This window comes from Syzygium oleosum, unplaced genomic scaffold (genome assembly GCF_021117445.2).
Source record: "Syzygium oleosum isolate NSW1041296 unplaced genomic scaffold, Sole_v2.1 Sole_v2.03, whole genome shotgun sequence".
Lineage (NCBI taxonomy): Eukaryota > Viridiplantae > Streptophyta > Magnoliopsida > Myrtales > Myrtaceae > Syzygium > Syzygium oleosum.
This window is the reverse complement of record NW_026607487.1, coordinates 9377612-9397466: the sequence shown is the minus strand read 5'-3', so window position 1 is coordinate 9397466 and position 19855 is coordinate 9377612. Positions and strand designations below refer to the sequence as shown.

Genomic DNA, 19855 nt, shown 5'->3' with positions numbered 1-19855 from the left:
CAAGATATCATCCATATCCATTTAAATTTGGAAAATAAATTGACAAATCATATCTCGGGCATGAGGATCGGATTGGCCAATTCTTTGCGCAACCGCGAATCGTATCTCGGGCGAGAGATCGGATTGACGATTTTCCGTGCGATCGCGAGTCATATTTCGGGCATGAAATCGGACTGTCGATCACATGCACGTTGTGAAATTAGGAAATAATTCCTAATTTAAAGCTACTCGGGAATTTCATGGATATGGCAGTATCACTCAAAGATTCACACAAAATTGTAATATTGTAAACAAGGAAACAATATACTCGAAAGTCAAATTAAATGAGCTTTTTACCTAATTCGAATATTTCCTTTCCAAGTTTGAATGTCTCGGGATCAACGGACGGTGGCAGATCGGACTGGTGATGGATCACAAGCGGCTCGTCTCGATGGTGATTCGCAGACTCCCTGTGGCGGCGGAGGGCTCGCGGTGAAGAGGCAAACAATGATGAGCAATTCGGCAGAGGTATCACCAAGTTGGACTTTGCCTGGACGTAGTATGTTGACTCCGTCAACAATAAGCCAGCCTTGGGTGAACCCGCAAAATCGAGAAGACCGAACCAAACGTAGAAGTTCGGCTCGGTTGGGCTCGCGGCAAGGACAGCATCAAGTGAGGGCGAAACAGCTCGTGGACAGCGAATCCTCGTCGGAAAAAGTAGGAGCCACGTCACCGGGCCAAGACAGAAGTAGGTCGTGGCAATCGTCACGGACAGGAACTTCGACAACGTGACTCGTCGGTTTAGCACATGCGAGGGACATCGAGGGCCAAAGGTTGAAGCGGCTCCTCCTTCTTGTCGTCGTCGAAGGTGGGTACAGCAGCGACAACTTCTTCACGGACCGCCACCGACTTAGTTGAATGACGCAAGATGAGCGGAAGAGCAACCACGAGAGGACCGAGAGCAAGCAAGAAACAAATGCCGGTCGTGGAGCTCTCGGTCATGATCGTAGAAACACACGCCCGAGGAAGAAGATAAATCTTCTCTCTCTTCTCTCTTGTCTCTTCTTCCTGTGTTTCTCGTGTGTGATCAGACCCCCCCGCTGCATGGCCTCACTCTCCTTTATATAGGCCAGGATACCAAACTTTGGACAAGGAAAAGAAATATATTCTTTTATCCCTTCCCAATAACATGAGATTCACTTTTTCTCCTTCCCTTTCTTTATTATTTTGCCAATATTTTGTGAATATGGCCAGAGAATCATGCATCAATTCTTTCCTCTTTATTCAATGCCGGTCAATTTTCTTGCTCCCATGATGACCGAATTTTCTCAAAATCCACCACGTACGCACATATACCCCAAAGATTATCCCTGATTTTTTATCTATCATGGGATAGCTAAATCTTGATAATCAGATTTTCTTGACTTGATGCACGTGATTTTTATCCACCGCGGGCTTAGTCCCTTTAAACTCATAATCATTCACTCAAGTCCACCCACCGCCGGTCTAGTGTAAATGCAATTATATAGGCCTAATTATAATGCAAATGCTCCTAATATCTATTGGCAATTTAACTAATTAATTTTTTTCTAGGGACCGGGATTGATCCTAATTTTTATGCAATGAATGACTAATTGGTCTCCAAAATTTAGGTGTCAACACCTACTTTATTTATTTTAATTAATTTTTGTAGGTAATTGAAGTTAAAGGAAGCTTAGGAACTAATTCTGTAATTTGCCGGCTTTCCACGCGTTTTGTCCTCTTAAGCTGCGTGAAAGTATCCAAAACAATCTAATTGTTCCTAAATCGTGTAGAAGCTTTCCAAATTGGAGATCAAAGCTATGCAAATCTGAAATCAAGAAGAATCAAGCCTATTTTGGGAAGAAAATCAAAGTCCAAGCTAAAAAAAGGAGTTTTATTATTGAGAAGAGTCGTAATTTGGAAGAACCTTTAATTGCAATCCTATTGTGATTAAGGTTTCTTGGAAAGTAAGAGGAGGTATAAAACGTGATTTCAAAAGAGAGAAAAAGATGAAGAAGAAGAAGGAGGCGATTTAAAAATCAAGCATTTGATTATTCTTGGTGAATCTGTTCTAGTTCTTCATCATGTTTAGTTTAGTTATTGTTTTTAGTTTAATATTCATTATGTTCTAGACTACTTGTTGTTAGAGCTACGATGTAACTTAACTATGATTGATTAATTTTCAAGACTTGTTGATGCAATTCTAGATCTTGTATGTGTGAGTTATATATCATGTTCTTAATGCTTTTAAGTGCTTGATCACCACTTGAATGATTTTTATTTCATGATGAAACCGAAAGGAGATTCTATGCGAGTGCTTTATGATATATAGCCATGAATTTAACTAAGATAGAAATATACTAAGTTGTTTGTGTGGTTTCGGTAGTAAGTAAATCGAGGGTGGTTTATTGAATCCGGAAGCATTCATCGATTTTAATGCACTTAGATTTACTTAAATTCACATGGACCAAGTGTGGGTTGCTAAATCTAAGTAGGTTTGCTATACCGGACCAAGGATAGTAATTTAAATTAGGAAGTTCTACCGTCACACTATGATTTCAATTTGATTGCATGACGAGCTTGGTTAATTAATTTTGATTGGTTAAGTGAAATCGGATACTCTAACGTTTTCAATTCTTGATCAAAGTCCTTTGCTTCTTGCTTCTTTATGTTCGAAATTTCTAGATTTAGTTTGTGAATTTCTATTTTCAATTTTGGTTTGCTACCTTGGTTAATTTAGCTTTCGGAAATTTCAATCTTAATAGGTTAATTTAGTTTTCTTTGGAATTTTGATTGTTTTATTAAATCTTCAATTGGTTAGATAAAGTTGAGAATTGTTCACCTTTAGTAAGTAATTTGATTGATTTGTCTATAATCTCTGTGGGAACGATACTTTAATTCATCACTTTATTACTTGTTCGATACGTACACTTGTGTTGCTAATTTAGAGAACAGATCGCAAAGTCAGCGAGATGAAGACAACATGCCAATATATAGATACAATGAAGGTATAAGCGTAAATACATACAACCCTAAGGTATATAATATAACCGAATATATACAATATATCTAACAAGTTGGTCCACTTGATAGCGGGTGAGTTATGGCGTTCGATCGGGCAAACAGCTATATCTTATCCACTGTTTTTTATGCCATTCTCCGAAACCTTTGCCCATCTTTATCTAATAAAAGCAACCTTCCTCTCTTTTTTGCCAATTTCTGTGTCTTTTCATTCCTCGATTGGTTTTATGTCCATAGCGCTGTTCATTCTAATGGGAAAATTATCCAAAAAGTCCTAAACTTATTACACTTTTGCCGATTCAGTCAAACACATTTTAACTTTGCCAATTGAGTCATAAACATTTTCATTTCTTGCCAATTGAGTCCATCTGACTGGAAATCACTAACGCGGATGCCGGACGGCCACGTGGCGTTGACGTGGACACTTTTAAAATAATTTTTTAATAATTTATGATTTTTTTATGATTTTTTTTTCCTTTTCTCTGTTTTTTCTGGGTTTTGAAATTCTCGCTTGGGGCCGGCGAGGTCCGCCAAGCCCTCGCCTAGCTAGATCTGGTGAGGGCTTTGCGACCCTCGCCAGATCTGGGTGAGGGCCGCCAAGCCCTCGCCTAGCCAAATCTGGTGAGCACGTCACGACCCTCGCCGAATTTAGGCGAGGGCTCGCACGCCCTCGCTTTGGCCGGCGAGGGTCGACCGACCACCCTCGCCGGCCCTAACTTCAAAACACAGAGAAAAGGAAAAAAAAAAAAGGACAAGAAATGAAAAGGTTTAGGACTTAATTGGCAAAGTTGAAAGATTTAAAACTGAATTAACAAAAATGTAATAGGATTTAGGACTTTTTGGACAATTTTCCCCGTTCTAACCCGTCTGATCCGCTTTAGAAAATGATACTTTGAGTGACCACATAATGTGATGATCGTTCGGACATGGATGTTCATCTTCGAATCGCTCCCTTCTATCCAATGTCTCGCTTTGAGATGTCATGAGCTCCCCCGCACGACGTTCTCGTCGGTACTGCCCGTATGGTCCAGCAATACCCCGCTATTCAATGTGTGGCACAAGCCATTTTTCCTAAAAGCCCATCGAGAATCGCTATTTGTCCGAATCCTCGTCTCGACGATCACTCCTTGCTCCCTAGTCGAATAGGGTACGGGCCTCGTTCCTCCATGGTGTTGTCGGCTTTGGTTGTTGTCTATCCACCCTAGCATTTCTTCAAACACGTCGCCCTCGTTTAAGGTTGTGCAAGACATAATGTACTTGCGCAGTAGCCTATATCTAGATGAGGAGAGAAAACATGTCCGAATTCCAACACCCAAGAAGAAAAAGAAAATCACCATAACGTGGGATGGAGAAAAAGGATGCTATACAAGAGAAAAGGAAAAAGGTTCATCATCATCATGGGGCTCCAACGGTTCTTCCTCCATTTAAGAGTAAAGCAAAACAGAGAATTTGAAATTTGTTTATGTTTGTTCGTTCATCAAGTGAAGAGTACACGAACCTATTTTTAGTCTTTACATGACGACCATCTCAAGTAATAAAATGTCGAGTACATAATATGCAAAATTACATAATATCCTAAATATATCCAGAAAGGCACATGCCCCTCATGCTGATTGCGACTGCCAAAGAAACAAGTTATCACGGTTCCCAGGTCTGATCACAAGGATGTAATCTTCACGAGACCTCCTCATCCAAATGCCGATTACTTGGATGATACTGTTAAAATGGAGAAGTACGAAGTGGCCAGGAACAGGTCAGTTGGATTGTAGGTCCAGGCCAATGGATATCAAATAACCGCTACATCAAATAAATTAACCCTCCCAGCAAGGTGTTTGACAAACACTCCTATGGTAAGTTGACAAAGATGACAATGCGACACCCTGCGAACAAATGTCCCCATATTTGAAACCCGCAACTAAGCTCCACAGCAGAATTTATAAAGAAAATCTCAAATGGAAGGGAGGGAGATGGTATCAAGTACATCGACATTTCACACTTCCAGGTGCCATCACTCGAGATTTAAACTTTACAAGGAAACATATGATGACGGTGATAAATAGTCACTTGAGAATACCATTTTCTTCAGTCATGGTCACAGAGCAAACAATGAAATGGGGTACACATCAACCAACTTAAGCTACTGAACAGCTATAGTTACAGTTTTTTCACATCAACCAATGTAAGCTACTGAACACCTATGAAGTCAATGACACACCAATATTTTGCCCCTCATAGTTTTGACTCCAGGAGCATGTCTCAAACAATAAGTTATCACATTAGAAATTTTTCAACTCACAATCCTAAGAGTACCTTACATAGAGAAGGGGAATCCAAAGAAACAACTTCATAGAAATTAACTAACTTCAAAGGATAGAAATCATATGAACTTAAAAAACAACTTACATTGGCTAAATCACCGACAGATCTTCTAAAAGAATAATCCTTGAAGCACCTGTTTTGACAAGCATGAAATACTAACATAAAACAACAAAAAGCAGCTCCGGCTGCTAAATTCTGTGATCAAATATAGGGGCTACAGTGTAATTAGGACGTGTTAGTTTCTTTACTAGGTATTATAAATCTGCAGAAAACTTCATAAGGCTAATATCACAAATATAATTTTGCTCACTAGAAGAGTAAACTTCAATGTCTATACACCTATTAAACACCAGAAAAACTTCATTTTCGTGCATCAACATGATGCTGCATGAAGTCTGCACATCTTCTGAAGACACTCAAGTATCTTTTTTCATGCAGAAGACATCCAGGTAATTTTAAGATGAATTAAAAATCTTTAGAGAGATGACATCTTACCATTCCATTTTAAGAGATCAGTATTAACATTTTATTTCCACTTCTAACGCAAAAATTACCCTGTTGGACCATTCCAACTGCATTGGAAAGGTTTCAGAGAGAGAGAGATTTAAAATGCCTGTAAAGAAGCATCTCTTGACTGCCCTTCACATCTTTATCTCCAGTGTCTTACCGGTCACTTCAATACTGAAATAAGTCTCCAACAAAAAAAGACAACATAAGAGAATCCCCATGGAGAACATAATGATGATCTCAAGCACAAATCTGCACAGAAAAGCTTCCCCATAGGTTGACTAGCCAAAGAGAATTACGCTAATCAGATAGAATAGACAGATCTTTTGAAAGGTGGCCTAACCCATTGCCAACTTCTCATCCTCCATGGAGCCCTCAATTGGTCATAAGTTTCAGGTTCCCAAAGGACAGGAGTTCCATAACCCCGGAGTAAATAAGGGGAAGCTAGTCAATTCACAGAGAAATCATGTATAAACGAAACATATAAATCTTCAGTTGGCAAATGCTTCATCGACACGATAATAAAAAATATATATATAAAACATGCCACACACAAAATTAAAAGTACTACCAAATTTTCCATTCATAATATTCACAACTATGTATCCACATAAAAGGCACGCATATGCCAACTACAGTGTATGTAGAGGAGACAAACCCACTCTGAATTAAAGGGAACCCTAACAACTAAACTTACAGATGCCATGCTTAAGAGAACAGAGGACAAAAAAAAGAAGCTTTATTCCTTATTTTGCCCTAAAAAAAGAAAAAGAAGAAAAACATATAACAGAAGATTTTCCTAAACTAAACTCCGTTTAGACGATATAACCGAAAGGCAAGCGACTGCGTCAGGTATCAACCACATGATTAGTCTTCTAAAACCAAGAACTGTTCATGCAAGAGACTTACATTAACGAGGGACGAGATCAGTCACCATCGCCAATGCTCTTCTCAGAATGGACAGTTCCAACATCCTCATCTTCGATGTCAAGCTTCTTCACATCCACTTCAGCTGTGGCCAAGTCACGAACTTGCCCAGTGTTCTTTAACTCATCCTGTTCGGTACTTGCTTCAATAGGCATATTCTCATTCTGCATCTCCCCACCCTTTAAATGGCCTTCTTCTGGCATCACTCGTTTCCGGGCATACTCATCCATAGAGATATCCCTCCCACCCTCACTAATTGCCAAATCGTTATTTTCCCTCCTAGAGTCATTGCCAGCGTCAATGTTTGTACCTCCCACGTTGCCAACCCCATATTCCATCACCTCTTCCTTGCTTTCACATTCCATTCCGTGGATATCAGATCCTCCTCCACTGTCATTTTCAGATACATTCTCAACTACCTCCTCATTGACATAATCCATCCCTTGATTCTGCCTTTCCAAGAGCTGCAACCTCTTCCTTAAATCTCCCAACTCCCTCTCCATCAAGAAAAGCCTCTCTTTCAGCGTCAAATTCTCTTCCTCCAGCTGTGCAATGTGAGCATCCTGATCATCTACCCTGTTCTCCAAGATATTGTTGTAATCACCTCCATAATTGGGGTACACCATCTCGAACCGGCTCGTCTCATGATCCAACCTACTGAGGACGCTATTCTTCTCCTCCTCCACATCACTCTCGCTGGACCCATCGTTATCATCTTCCTCGTGATCCTCCCCCTCCTCCTCCTCCTCGTGTTCCCTAAACCCTGCCTCGTTACGGAGCCTAATCAAACCCTTCATCGACCCATACCCATCCACACCCCACTCCTCCTTCGCCATGTCCCCTAAAACTTCCGTAGTCGGTGAGAACCTCGGCGTCGGCAGCACCGCCGGCGTGACCGGGCTCGGGGACACCAAGGACGCAATCCCTCCGGACTTCTTCGCCCGCATGATATACGACGAAGTGTTCCTCGGCGCATAAGGGGCGAACCTATTATTAAACTTCTTCTTCGGGTAAAACTTCCGAGCTTTCAAGTGATTCTGGGACTGTAACTCGTTAAGGCTCGGGGGCTGATAACTCCCAGCGCCAACCGCACCAGCCATGACGGCGTTAACCGAGGGATTAGGGGCTTTCCTCAAGTCCACGCGCTTGTCGTTCGGCTTCTTGCCCTTCCAATTACCCCTACCTTGCTGCTTCATAGCCCCGAACCCGGGCTTCAAGCCGCCGCGGAACTTGGCGCTCGGATCCATCCCAAGCTGCTGCTGCAGCAGCTGCGGAGGCGGCCACGGCTTGTAGCCCCTGCTCAACATCGGCAGACCGAACGCCGGGGACTGGCGCTGCCCCAACAACATCTGAGGCTGGCTCGCGGTCCTAATCTGGGGCAGGCTCATCGCCTTGGACGCACCCATCAGCTGAGGCTGGCTCATCGGCATCGGCGGCGGCGGCTGCTGCTGCTGGCCGCCGAACATCGGGCCCTGATTCGCCATCGGCGGGGCTTGATTGATCAGCTGGGACTGATCGTTCATCGTCTCCGGCCCCGTCCGCCGGACCAAAAGCTAAAATCGCGGGGATCGGGACCTCGCTCCGTCTTGTCAACCGATCGAATTAGCCGTTAATTTCGAACGCCGAAACCCTAGAAATCGCGCCCTCCCCCCACTCTTCCTTCCTTCCTTCCCCGATGCTAATCCTCGAAACCGATTGAGAGGGAACTTAAAAGGTTTGATTTTTGTTCGTTAATCGCGAGCGAGCGAGCGAGAGAGAGAGAGAGAAAGAGAGAAAGAGAGAGAATCGGATTCGAAACGAGTTGTTGTTTTCGTCGGCGAACGCTTTGTGCGGTGGAGGCGCGAGGGCGACGGCGAGGGTGGAGTGGGGGCCTCGGTATTTATAGGAACAGCGAGTCGGGATTTGGCGGTTCGCGGTGTCGAAGGGGTTGCGATCCGACGGCCGAGGAGCGGGACACGCGTCGCATCAAGGTCCGCTTGATTCCCGTGGGGGGGGGGGGGGGGGGGGGGAGGGGATCCGAGGGCGTGTATTTCCCCTTTTTTGGAGTAATGTTTGGTGCGGACTACTTTTCGACCAAAAAAATAATAATAAGACTACTTGTTGTGAAAGCTTTTTATTTTTATTTTTCTTGGTTCTAATACTTGTTGTGTAAGTTGTCCAATTTCTTTTAAACATGCCAACCCTGTTATATAAATATTTACATTTTTTTGGGTAATTAGCTAATTATTCGAATTTATCGTAATATAAGCGAAGGCGCAATATACATGTAATCTTATTAAAATTAGATGCAAAATCATGCGATTAAACTTTTATGGGTCATCGGTACATTCCGTGAACCGCTTTCCCTGATCCAATTTCAATATACCGGATCACGACTCGCCCCGTTACCCGTTAACATAATTCCACCTGAAACGGATTTACTGAATAATTTGATTGAGGGTGGGATCCGAGGAGAAAAAAGAGGCTAAAGGGAGCAACAAAAGTTTATTTTGCAATTGCATCCCAAGTCACGGTACGCTGAGAATCAACTTGCTTCTACCTTAATCAAAGACTGACACCCATTTTAGTAACAATCTTATGGAACACACTTGTTCATAATCAAATTTAAATGGACCAAAGAATGAATTTATCGTAAGAATTTTGGGTGGCCGATGTTAGCCGCCACAGCAAGAATCTGATGTTTGGCCAGGCAAAGGCGTGTGGTGTTGTCAATACGTTATCATAGCCATGAGAGTCCTGATTTCCACATTCTTCCGCAGATTGCTCTGTTTTGTTGAATGTGATGTTTGTTTTTTCTGGTAAAAGCATAAAAAAACCTTAAACTATAGCCACTGTGATCCATTTATCGTAAACTTTTTTTTTGCGACACAAAAAATTACACATTTACCCTCCGTCAAATTCTATCAATTAGGGTGATTATAAATTTATTTATATAGACGTAAGAAATCAAACAGTATTGACATGACAGTCACGTGGTTTAAGCGAAATAAAACGTCATTATTTTAAGTGAAAAATCATCTAACAAAATCTTGACAGAGGCTAAATATGTAACATAAGTACGAGTTTAGGGTCTTTTACGTCATGAGAAAAAGTTCAAAGTAAATATATGACGGTAAACATAGCTTGAGATTTTTTGTTGTTATTTCCCTTCATTTTTATGTCAATAGATCTCTCTCTCTCTCTCTCTCTCTCTCTCTCTCTCTCTCTCTCTCTCTCTAAGCTGAAACGATGCTCTCTCTCTGAGCTGAAACGATGCTCTTTGGATTAACCGAAAGATGCAAAAGACGCTCTTTGAATTAACCGAAAGATGCAAAAGAAGTCTCATTTTCAAACTACGGGACAACTCTTCATGCAGAGAGCACTCGCAATTTAAAAGTAGCTGTGATGAACATGTCTTCACAATATATTACTACTGAACTTGCTCTAAATGTGCAATTGGCGGCGTAGTTACAGGAGGGTTCCAAATCAGTACGTTATCCGGAAACTAAAGCCATCGCTCGTGACAAAATCAGGACCTGATACACAACAAAAAAGAAAGACCTTGCGAGGCGTTGTTGATCACCTTCATATCCCAGTATTGGGGTTGTTGCCAGCAAGGATGAGAGAAATTTCGAGCCCGCGGCTGAAAGCTTGGTTGAACATAAGGCGAGTTTGGAAGGTCGACACAAATGGAAACCAGGAAAACAACGCGATGGGTATTAAAATGACCATCCCCATTCCAGCGTCATATAGACGGGCAAGTGAACGGATGGATTTCCAAAGTCCCAGCCTCTTCATCAAAGGCTTCCAAGCTGCCGCTATCTGCAGGGCATTCAACAAATATCAGTGCTCACATGTAAATGAAACAGCGAAAAAGTGTCGGCACCATAACAAAACAATGAGAAATATGCAAGGAAGGGCCTCCTTTCGAAATGAAAGAGCCAATGGCATAGGCATGAACTTTCTCATCTTGCTTCCACATGAAACATGTCCAGAACCATCACAAATAATTTATCAGAAAAGCAAAAATTAACGAGAGAGATGACGCAGTTGGGCAAAAGAAAAATTGAGAAATGACGCACAACCCAAATGTCGGAACAATTTAACCTAACATCTCGAATATCATCTGCCAGAGAGGAACGGCTAACATCAACCCATCCCATAGAGGTATCTACATCACTCGAATAGCAAGTAGCTTTTCTTAAGTCATCAGCTAGTATTGCTTTGCATCACTTCCACCAGAAATTCCCTTTACTGCTGGCCAATGGGCCAGTCCTGCGCAGAACCTGCCCTATGACGGCCCAGCACACTACAGTGCCAGGCCATGCCAGGCATGGCACAGCCCACAATTTTTTCAGGGCTCCCAATAGCTCATTTAGCCCTAAAAAATTAGTTGTTGGGCTACTAGGGGTGATCGGTTTCAAGATGGACTATTTCCAACCCCGGAATCTGGAACTTATTCTATAGGGCCAAGGTTCCGAAAGATTGGAATCTAGAACCGAACCGGCCGGTTTCAGACCGGTTCCCCACGTAACCCCGGAACTGGGGTATGTTTGTAAAAAACAAAGAGTTGATATTATAATATTTCTGTAACCTATGACTAGTAAAGTCTTGTAATTTGAGAGTCTTGTGCGCCCACTTCAAGCTGTAGATCATGAGTTCCATTTTTTCCTAGTTGCATCTCAAATAAAGTACATAAGACTGGTTGTGAGCCAGCTCTGACAAAAGAACCAAGACCAAACCGGTCAAAGGCTAATTCCAGGGTTTCAGAATGGAGAACCGACTAGTTATTCCATAAATCGGCCTGGAATCGGTCAGGTAAGGCCTAATTAAGTCCAGAACACAGGTTTTGGCCTGGTTGCTCACCCCTATGAGCTACAGTATGTGGGTCCAAAGGGGCTTTTGGCCCTTTGCCCCAAAAAAAGAGAGTTAAAAAGGCTCAAAGGGCCAAAGGACAAAAACAAGTCAAAGCAACCATGCTGGGCTGGGATGGCCCGCTACAGAGAACAGGTGGCACCATGCCGTGCCGCTCCTGCCTGTTTGCCAACATTAAACTTCCTTAGAGTCATTCGTATGTGATTCTGTCTTTATAATGGTAGTGCCCTCAACTCATTGTCAGTGGAGGTGGAGGCGGAGGTGGAGGTGGAGGTGGAGGTAGAGAACATTGTTCTCTAAAAGCTATTTCTGCCACCCACGATTATAGAATAAGCTGCTATCAGCAACTCCACAATCAAGATGTCAATTTTACCTACTGAAAATCTTCAACAGCAATGACTGGGGCTCACTATTATGCCAAATAATGACCTCCAGATATGGACGGTCTCCAATTTCCTCCTATTCTATGAAACGCATGGGACGATAGAAGACTAGACCAAATAAAAACCGAGAATAGAAACTCACAGAGATAATTCCCCATCCTGTGGGCACAAAGGCCAATATGCAAGCAAATATATCGCGAACTGTTAGGCTTGTGCGTGCAACAGCAACTGCTAAACCAGCCAGTGCCATCAAGAAAGAGAGTCCCTGGATGAAGCGCAACAAAAGCTGAAAATTGACCGATACTTTCTGGCTGAAAGTGAAAACCTGAGGCAACGGAGATGCAAACTATCATTAGGAAAACAGAAATGCGACGTGCACATGAAACAATTACCTTGCATTGCGAGGTTTACACCACGACCATACCTTGAACAGAAGTATAAGCACAGCCAACACTACCCATGACAGGCCATACACCTGAACATATATCCACAGAAGGATGTAAAGATCCCTTTTACAGCTGAATAAACATTACGGAAGTTGCTATCACAATAAAAGTCGAAGCATAACGACAGCACCAGGCAATAACAGAGATATGACGACATAACATATACGAAAGCAGCGAAATACAAAATTTAAAATGCAGTAGTCAAATTCTTAATTCTGCCAATTGACATTGTTAGTTCACCCACATATTACAAAATTGTGCATTATTGAAATGATTCTGGCTAATAAGTTGGAGAACCAGCCTGTAATGGATCCAGGAAGAAGGAGTCGGGCCAAAATGTTTAAGGAAAAAACTGACATTTTAACCATGACACATTAACTTGAAATTGAAACAAATCAACAAACCTAAAATTGAAGATAATGTGCTTTTCAGGGACAATGTAAATGGAAAAAAAGGGAAACAAATCGTCTTGGTCATGATGAGCATGCTAGTAACCATTATAGCAAAATTTCTTGGTTGAAAGTTCAATGGATTGTAATTCTTCCTATTTTAAGAAATAGGGGAAATTACACAACACCCCAGAACTTTCGCGGTAGTACATGTTTGCCCCAAAACTTTCAATTGTTACATATTACCCACACATTAACTTGAAATTGAAACAAATCAAGAATTCTAAAATTGGAGATAATGTGCTTTTCAGGGACAATGTAAATGGAAAAAAAGGGAAAAATGGATAATATGTGCTTTTCGTTAGCTCATGCAATGCACACGAATTTTGAGGCGAAAAAAGTATTGTCATCTTGTTAGAATATTTAAATAATAAACCATGTCTTTATCTAACGGCTCAAGCTTTTAGTACAGTTGATAGTAGTCCCACGAAATCTAACATGGTGTCACAGCAAATAGGTCACAAGTTCAAATCTTCCAGTCCTCTATTTGCCTCCCTAATTACATATTTCCACGCTTGGCTTAGGCCAAAGTCCAGCTTACGTGTGAGAGGGAGTGTTAGAATATTTAAATAATATACCATGCCTTTATCTAATAGCTTAGCCTTTTAAAACAATTGACAGTGATTCCACAAAATCTATCACAAAATCTTTCAATTGACATCTTAGCCTTTAAGGAAGTCTCTCTTTTACCGTCGAATTCTATAAAAATTGAATGAACAATGAAATGGAGAAAGATAAATTAACTAAACTATTAATATCAAAAAAAATAAATATCAAAAAAAATATTAACAGATAAAAATTGTTAAAATTTGATGGTAATTAATAAATATAATAAGATATTGTCAGAAAAAGAAACAATAAGTAGAACGGACAGAGGTCTCTTATAATAAAAAAGTCAAATTGCAAAAAATGGTACTCAAATTATATATTTAAATGCTTAATATATGCAAACGAAAAATTGACCAATAAAAATTATTGAAAAATATCACCTTGGGTTCGGTTAATCATTTTTTATGAGTTGACGGCATCATTTCTATTATTATTTTTTATAAATACTTTTAGTAATCAATCATTTTTTACACCAGTTAACCCTATAAATATGAATAAGGAGTAACCAATTTTTGTCATTTGACAATTTCGTTATTGGGGCCTTTTCCCTTTTCATATAATTTGTGTTCATTCTTTTTCTTAAAATATATTATTTAGGTCTAATAAAGTGGCTATACTAGTCAACTTTTAACCAATTTTTACCGTTTAATATTATTCTTGATATTTATTTTTTCTATTATTAGTATATTATTAACTTAGTTTTCTCCAAGTTCCTATATTTGTTCATTTTCTACAGCAATTCAGGATAAAAGAAAGATTTCCTTATAAAATCAAATGAAAATATACTTTTACCCCTCAAAAGTCATGTGCATGGCATATGCCAACGAAAAAATTACGGAGAACTAACGATTGTAATATAATGAAAGCTTAGGAGGTTATTGTGTAACAGTTGAAATTTCGAGGCAAACATGCACTACCCGCAAGATGTAGGGAGAACTAATGTAATTTCCCCTAAAACATATAAAAAGACAGTTCTATGTATGATATCTCAAATCATGTTTACTTCCACATGTAAAGGAGAGTAAGGTAATTTGTTCAGTACACAACAATAATTTAACAAGAAAAAAATGGCATATAATGATTAGTTAACAGAAAAGCTTCAACCTAATTTTGTTTGGTTAAGACGTGGAATTTTAGAGAGAGGATTGTGGCACTAGATTTCATGTAAGAAAGGACAAAGATCCATGAATCATTGCGCAAAAAGCTCCCTCAAGTATATCTTAGGCTCCTAAATTTATGTTTCAACTATGGGCCAACAGATTGGGCTATTTCTTCATAGCAAGAGAAATCTTGGGGGGTGCTGTTGTGCTCTCCTGGACCCATCCCCAGAACAACTACAGAACATCCATTATTCCCATATCCATGGAGACATGATTGAACAAGACTATCTTTTCCAACAATGGAACATATTCTTGAGGATATAAGTGTTCACACCGTGTTTAGCTTGCACTAAGTGCATCAAGTTATCACCAAAATGCTACTTAATAAACTCTGCAACTTATCCGATATTTATAGATAAAACCAAATAAAGAGAACTTACTGTCAATGATGTATCATTTTTTTGGAGGTTTAACTTGTAAACAATGCCATACTGGAAAATGAAAAATCGCAGACTCAATAGCGTCTCCATTATCCTTCCACTAAAGGTCCGAATATGTGCCTGTATGCAATAATGATCCAAAATCCATAAGTTGGGAGAAAAACCACAATTAGGATAACCAATGAAAGTTCAAGACCTAGGAATTGTTGAACTGAATAATAACACCTCAAGAGTACACAGATAAAATCAGAGAAGATGCTACACTATTTAATATTATGCACCCAAAAAAAGTGTAGGCATTAAATCCTTAAAAAGAAGCAATAAGGACATATGGAGGCGTTTTAGGAAAAAGGGACCATTAGATCAAAGAAAAAGATCCAGGTGAAAAACAAAGAATGGAGTTGGAGATGGAAGTTAACAAGGTTAAGCTTTATTTTCTCTTAAATAAAAGAGTAGTCATGAGATTTGATACCAGTTCCTCTTCCCACCAAGCCTCCCAACTCTCTGCTCCCTTAACTCCAATACCACCTCTATAAAGAAGCCAATTCGTCCATTCCCGGAAGTCTTCCACAGTCCTGAAAGAGGAAATTATAAGAGTTAAGATCGAAGTAAATCAAATAACCCCAATTGTATGGATAGAATAAAGTACTTACTTCTGCCACTCGAATCCAGATGGATTAAAAAGATATGGAGCAAACAGCCAAGAAATAGCCATAAACCAACTGCTGACCGAGAGGAGAATGTAGGAAAGTGCACCGCCTTCATTATAACCATATGCTAGATAAACCACTAACAACAGCACAACTTCCAATCTGGCGACAGTATTGTAAGCATTAGTTCAATGCAAACACAACAGCCACAGAGAGAGAGAGAGTGAGAGAGAGATGTACCCTTTAACAAAGTGACTGCGAGAGTAAAGTCTATAATTCTCAGAAAATTTGATGTGCCGGACCACAAATCCTCTACCAGTGGCTTGATACTGTTGAAAAAGAACAAACTTCAGCAATTTTCAAATCTATATTTTTTAGAAAAAAAAGCAGTAAAGTAGGATAACAAACCCTTGCACCCCCATGAAGAATGGTCCTGCCAAAATAATGTGTTCTTGTACCCAATGAGAATGTGAAGAACACGGAACAAAGCTGAAACTGCATAGTTATAAAACTGACAAGGGCCTGCAACAGTATATGGAGAAAAGACAGAAAAAAAGATAAGGATGTAGGTGCTTTGCAAAAAATTATGAAAAGAACCACAGCTTGCATGCAAAGAGAGGTAAAGCAATGTTCTCAAAGTTAAAGCATCAGGAAGAACATAAGAACCGGGACTTACTCTACCTAGTAAAACTAATGACATCACTAAAGAACTGCTCCAAGAATCTACTTTAGGATGGTTTATAAGCAAAGAACAACCTTACTATCAATAATGCCTAAACATATAATGCTTTATGGTCAACGACGTGCCTTTCCCCGGACTAAGGCATTGATTTGCACAGAGAAGATGTTGATCTTAACCTACATCAAAGATGTAATATTCCGGCTATAACATAACTGGCCATGTCTGAGATCCATGTGCTTTTGACCTTGTCTCAATTGAGTATGCAGAATATTCATGGCAAAGTAGCTAGTGATGAATGTTTATTTCAATTCCCAAGTTTTCTGTTCATTTCACTTTTTATGGGGCAAAAAGCAAACAATCAACTGAAACATTGACAAACGTGCCCATCTCTACTACTTTGACAAAACTAACCCAGTCATGGAGGCTCACTTGTCTAGACTTCACTAATCAGGCAGTAACATTTCACCTGTCCCTGACCTAGCGCAACAATACAGAAGTTGAGGGGATGACAGTCCATCATAAAGCTTAGTAAAATGAAAACAGAAGGCAGTACGAAGAAATAGCACTAGTCATTAACCTAGATTAAGCATAAAAAAAGCAGCAGTCATCCGAGCTCAGTGATCAACAGGCAAAGCTATATTAAGCAGCCATTAGACATCTAGCAAGATCACATAAAATAATGAACAGCATCTAAATAAAAGAATAACAAACTGACCAACCAGAGAAATGAAGGGCGAAAGTTTAATATGTATTACCCTCAGAAAACCCTGCTCCAAAATGAAACCCAAAATCATGGGTATAGCAGTAAAGACACCAATTTGGAGGAGAAACTGCGTATTTAAAGCAGCACTCAGAGCAGTGTTATCTGTTATCTGTGCTCTCACTGCGATTTGCTCACCAACTCCAGAAAGTGCCTGCAAAGTGGTCATGTTTTGTTATTATACTCGTTTACAGGAATAATAAACTAAACAAAAAAGTGCAAAAGATGATCATATCAGATGAAATGCAAATTCCGATTAGTATGGAAAATGCTTAATTCCTCAACAATGTGCATGGTAGAAATATCCGCTTCAGCTAAGCCGCACTCTGGAGATATAGAAACTAGAATTTGAGCCTGTAATTCTTCCTCACTAATATTATCCAACCCGTAACTCCAATATAAGTCTATGTATATGTAAATTTATGAGTGCCCCTTTTGGGGTCTCGAATTTTCTACAATGCTGGATTCACATTTTTTCAGAAGACGACCATCCGGCAGTCAAATATGGTAACAGATGATGCTAAAAAAGCATGAAACTTGCAAGTTGAAGAAAATTCAAGTCAACATAGACAGGTTTAATATTCCACGACTAATGCTATCCTACAATACTGAAAATCTTAAACAACTTAAATTGCAGGACAACACTTGAACTGCCTCGCAGCTGTTTATTTACTTCAGCTTTTCGACATGACTTACGATAAGAGCACTCTACCTCAGATAGTATCAGATACATAATGCCTTAAATAACAGAGAATTGGAGACATACTTCACTATATACAAAATAAAGTTCACAGATATCTTAGATCCCAACTATAAATTAAATGACTGGAGGCGACCAGAAGGCATGGATCAGCCCCTCGAGCGCAGCGACAGCTTATCCTGAGACTCTCTGGCTATCAAGGATTTTAAGAACATTAACTTATAAGTCCACCTCAAATAGCTTAACTGACTTCCACAGGAGCCCTCAACTATAAGTCACTCTACCAAAAGCCATTGCAGTTGAAGCTTTTAACAAATTTGATTGAAGACTAGAGGAGGAGCTCGTACGTGCGTCAAGAGCAAATTTAACGGCAAAACAAGCCTCAACAAAATCAACATCAAGTGGCACGTTTATTCTCCTTTCTTACTCTTAGGTAATTTCTCCAAATAACTGATCCTCAATTTCCAAAGATAAATTAAAGCAGCACTCACTATTCCATGAAAGAATGACCTCCATCTCGCGTACAATGAGGTGATTAACATCCTATTAACATATTTTTACTTTTTTTTTCCTAATTTGATCCTGACCTGCAAACTTTTTCTCAAAAGAAATCACCAAGGTAACCAATTCAGTTGCACTACTTAATAGACCGTCACGTTAGGCTCCAAGGTAATTATATATATGCACACACATATGCAGTACTAACAGCCGTATCACCCAAACATCAATAACACTTGGTCCTCTTAAATAATCCAAAAAATAAAAAAGAAAGGTAATGTAAGAATCCATGATGTTTGATGTATCGTACTGGACAGGAATAGTATCTGCCCAAAACTGAATCTTTCTCAACTCTAGAACTACTTCGTCTACCTTGAAATTTCTTCTGTATGTGGGTCTTGACAATTTCCATAGTAAGTGAATCGTCAAAAGTAAGTTTTAGGTTTTTCAGAGAATAAGTGTTATGTGCCATTACTATTTCCCACAAGATCCATATAGGAAATCTACAAACCCCTAGCTAAGAGAATGAATGTTATGTTTCATGAGCATACTTAGCATTTCAAGGTTGACTGTAATTTTGTGAAAGTAAGGCTTCAGTATGGACTAATTAAAGCGAGTTATGTTAAAGTGGTCAACAGTTAGTTTGCTAACCTGTTCACCAAATCCTTACCTGGCACAAGATCGAAGTGTTTTGCAACAAGCTGAGCATCCATAACAACCATACTCCATCTTGAAGGAGCGTTTTTAGAAAATAGGTGGTGTATATCATTATTATGCCCCACATACCAAGACTACTGATCTCATGTAATATTTCTTTAAATAAGTAAAGAGAAATTCACAATGGGGTGCCAAGGCAATGCCAACGAATTTGTCAAAAGAGCTCATTTAGAAGACAAGTAATCCACAGTATAATCAAAGCATTTTGATCCAAGAATGGAATGGCAAAATTCACAGTAATATACAGATGGCCAGGAACCTGCATCAACTACACTGGATAACTCACATCTAGAAAAATCTCTAGCATGCTTCAAAAACCAAAAAGTGAACATGCAACAATAAGTAGAAGCCAATTATATTGAAATTATCTTCTCAAAGAAAAAAATTTGGTTTTGAATTATCAAAAGAAGAAAAAATCTTACCAAGTAAGTCTTCCCATAAAGAAAAATGTAGACTGTCAACACTGTTAGCTGCATGGAAAAGATGGAAAAACATTCAAACATCAATAAGACGCCCCTATCTAATATGCAACTACGTATGTGTCCACTCATGTCAGCTATCTTTGCAAATTTTGCAAGAAACAGCAGACACTCATCATATTCCTTTTTCCTTCGAATTCAGAGCAATTTGTACAACAAATTCGTCTATTTTGAAGTAGTAACAATAGAATAAATGGTCCAATGACCAGGTCGTCTAAACATCAGCAGAAGTCAAAAGATAATTTCATGTGGCACATATAAGTATATTAATATGACATATATCTCCTTATAGAAATGCAATCACCAGAATGAAG

At 39.7% G+C, this 19855-nt stretch overlaps 2 protein-coding genes across 7 annotated transcripts in view; both read right to left on the bottom strand.

The window, feature by feature from the left end:
* Positions 1-4421: 4421 nt before the first annotated feature.
* On the bottom strand, positions 4422-8541 carry LOC115679123 (uncharacterized). Of its 2 annotated transcripts, none has more exons than XM_056309747.1 (2): positions 6757-8541; positions 4422-4901 (listed from the first exon to the last, which is right to left on the bottom strand). In XM_056309747.1, exon 1 carries the CDS (start codon positions 8295-8297, stop codon positions 6774-6776), a length of 1524 nt encoding a protein of 507 aa, XP_056165722.1. In that variant the 5' UTR covers positions 8298-8541; the 3' UTR covers positions 4422-4901; positions 6757-6773. The 2 variants fall into 2 exon arrangements, with proteins under 2 accessions (XP_056165722.1, XP_030458551.1); XM_030602691.2 differs by lacking the exon at positions 4422-4901 and adding an exon at positions 5595-6021.
* A 1509-nt stretch (positions 8542-10050) lies between these two features.
* LOC115679295 (callose synthase 9) overlaps positions 10051-19855 on the bottom strand; it is a 36417-nt gene continuing 26612 nt past the window's right edge. For all 5 annotated transcript variants that reach the window (XM_056309055.1, XM_030602899.2, XM_056309057.1 and 2 more), the window contains exons 43-52: positions 19485-19532; positions 17143-17301; positions 16114-16227; positions 15946-16034; positions 15709-15867; positions 15528-15630; positions 15056-15175; positions 12436-12486; positions 12154-12336; positions 10051-10575 (exon numbers count right to left, since the gene is read on the bottom strand). In XM_056309055.1, coding sequence (XP_056165030.1) covers positions 10339-10575; positions 12154-12336; positions 12436-12486; positions 15056-15175; positions 15528-15630; positions 15709-15867; positions 15946-16034; positions 16114-16227; positions 17143-17301; positions 19485-19532 — 1263 coding nt within the window. In that variant the 3' untranslated portion in view covers positions 10051-10338. The remainder of the gene's footprint in view (positions 10576-12153; positions 12337-12435; positions 12487-15055; positions 15176-15527; positions 15631-15708; positions 15868-15945; positions 16035-16113; positions 16228-17142; positions 17302-19484; positions 19533-19855) is intronic.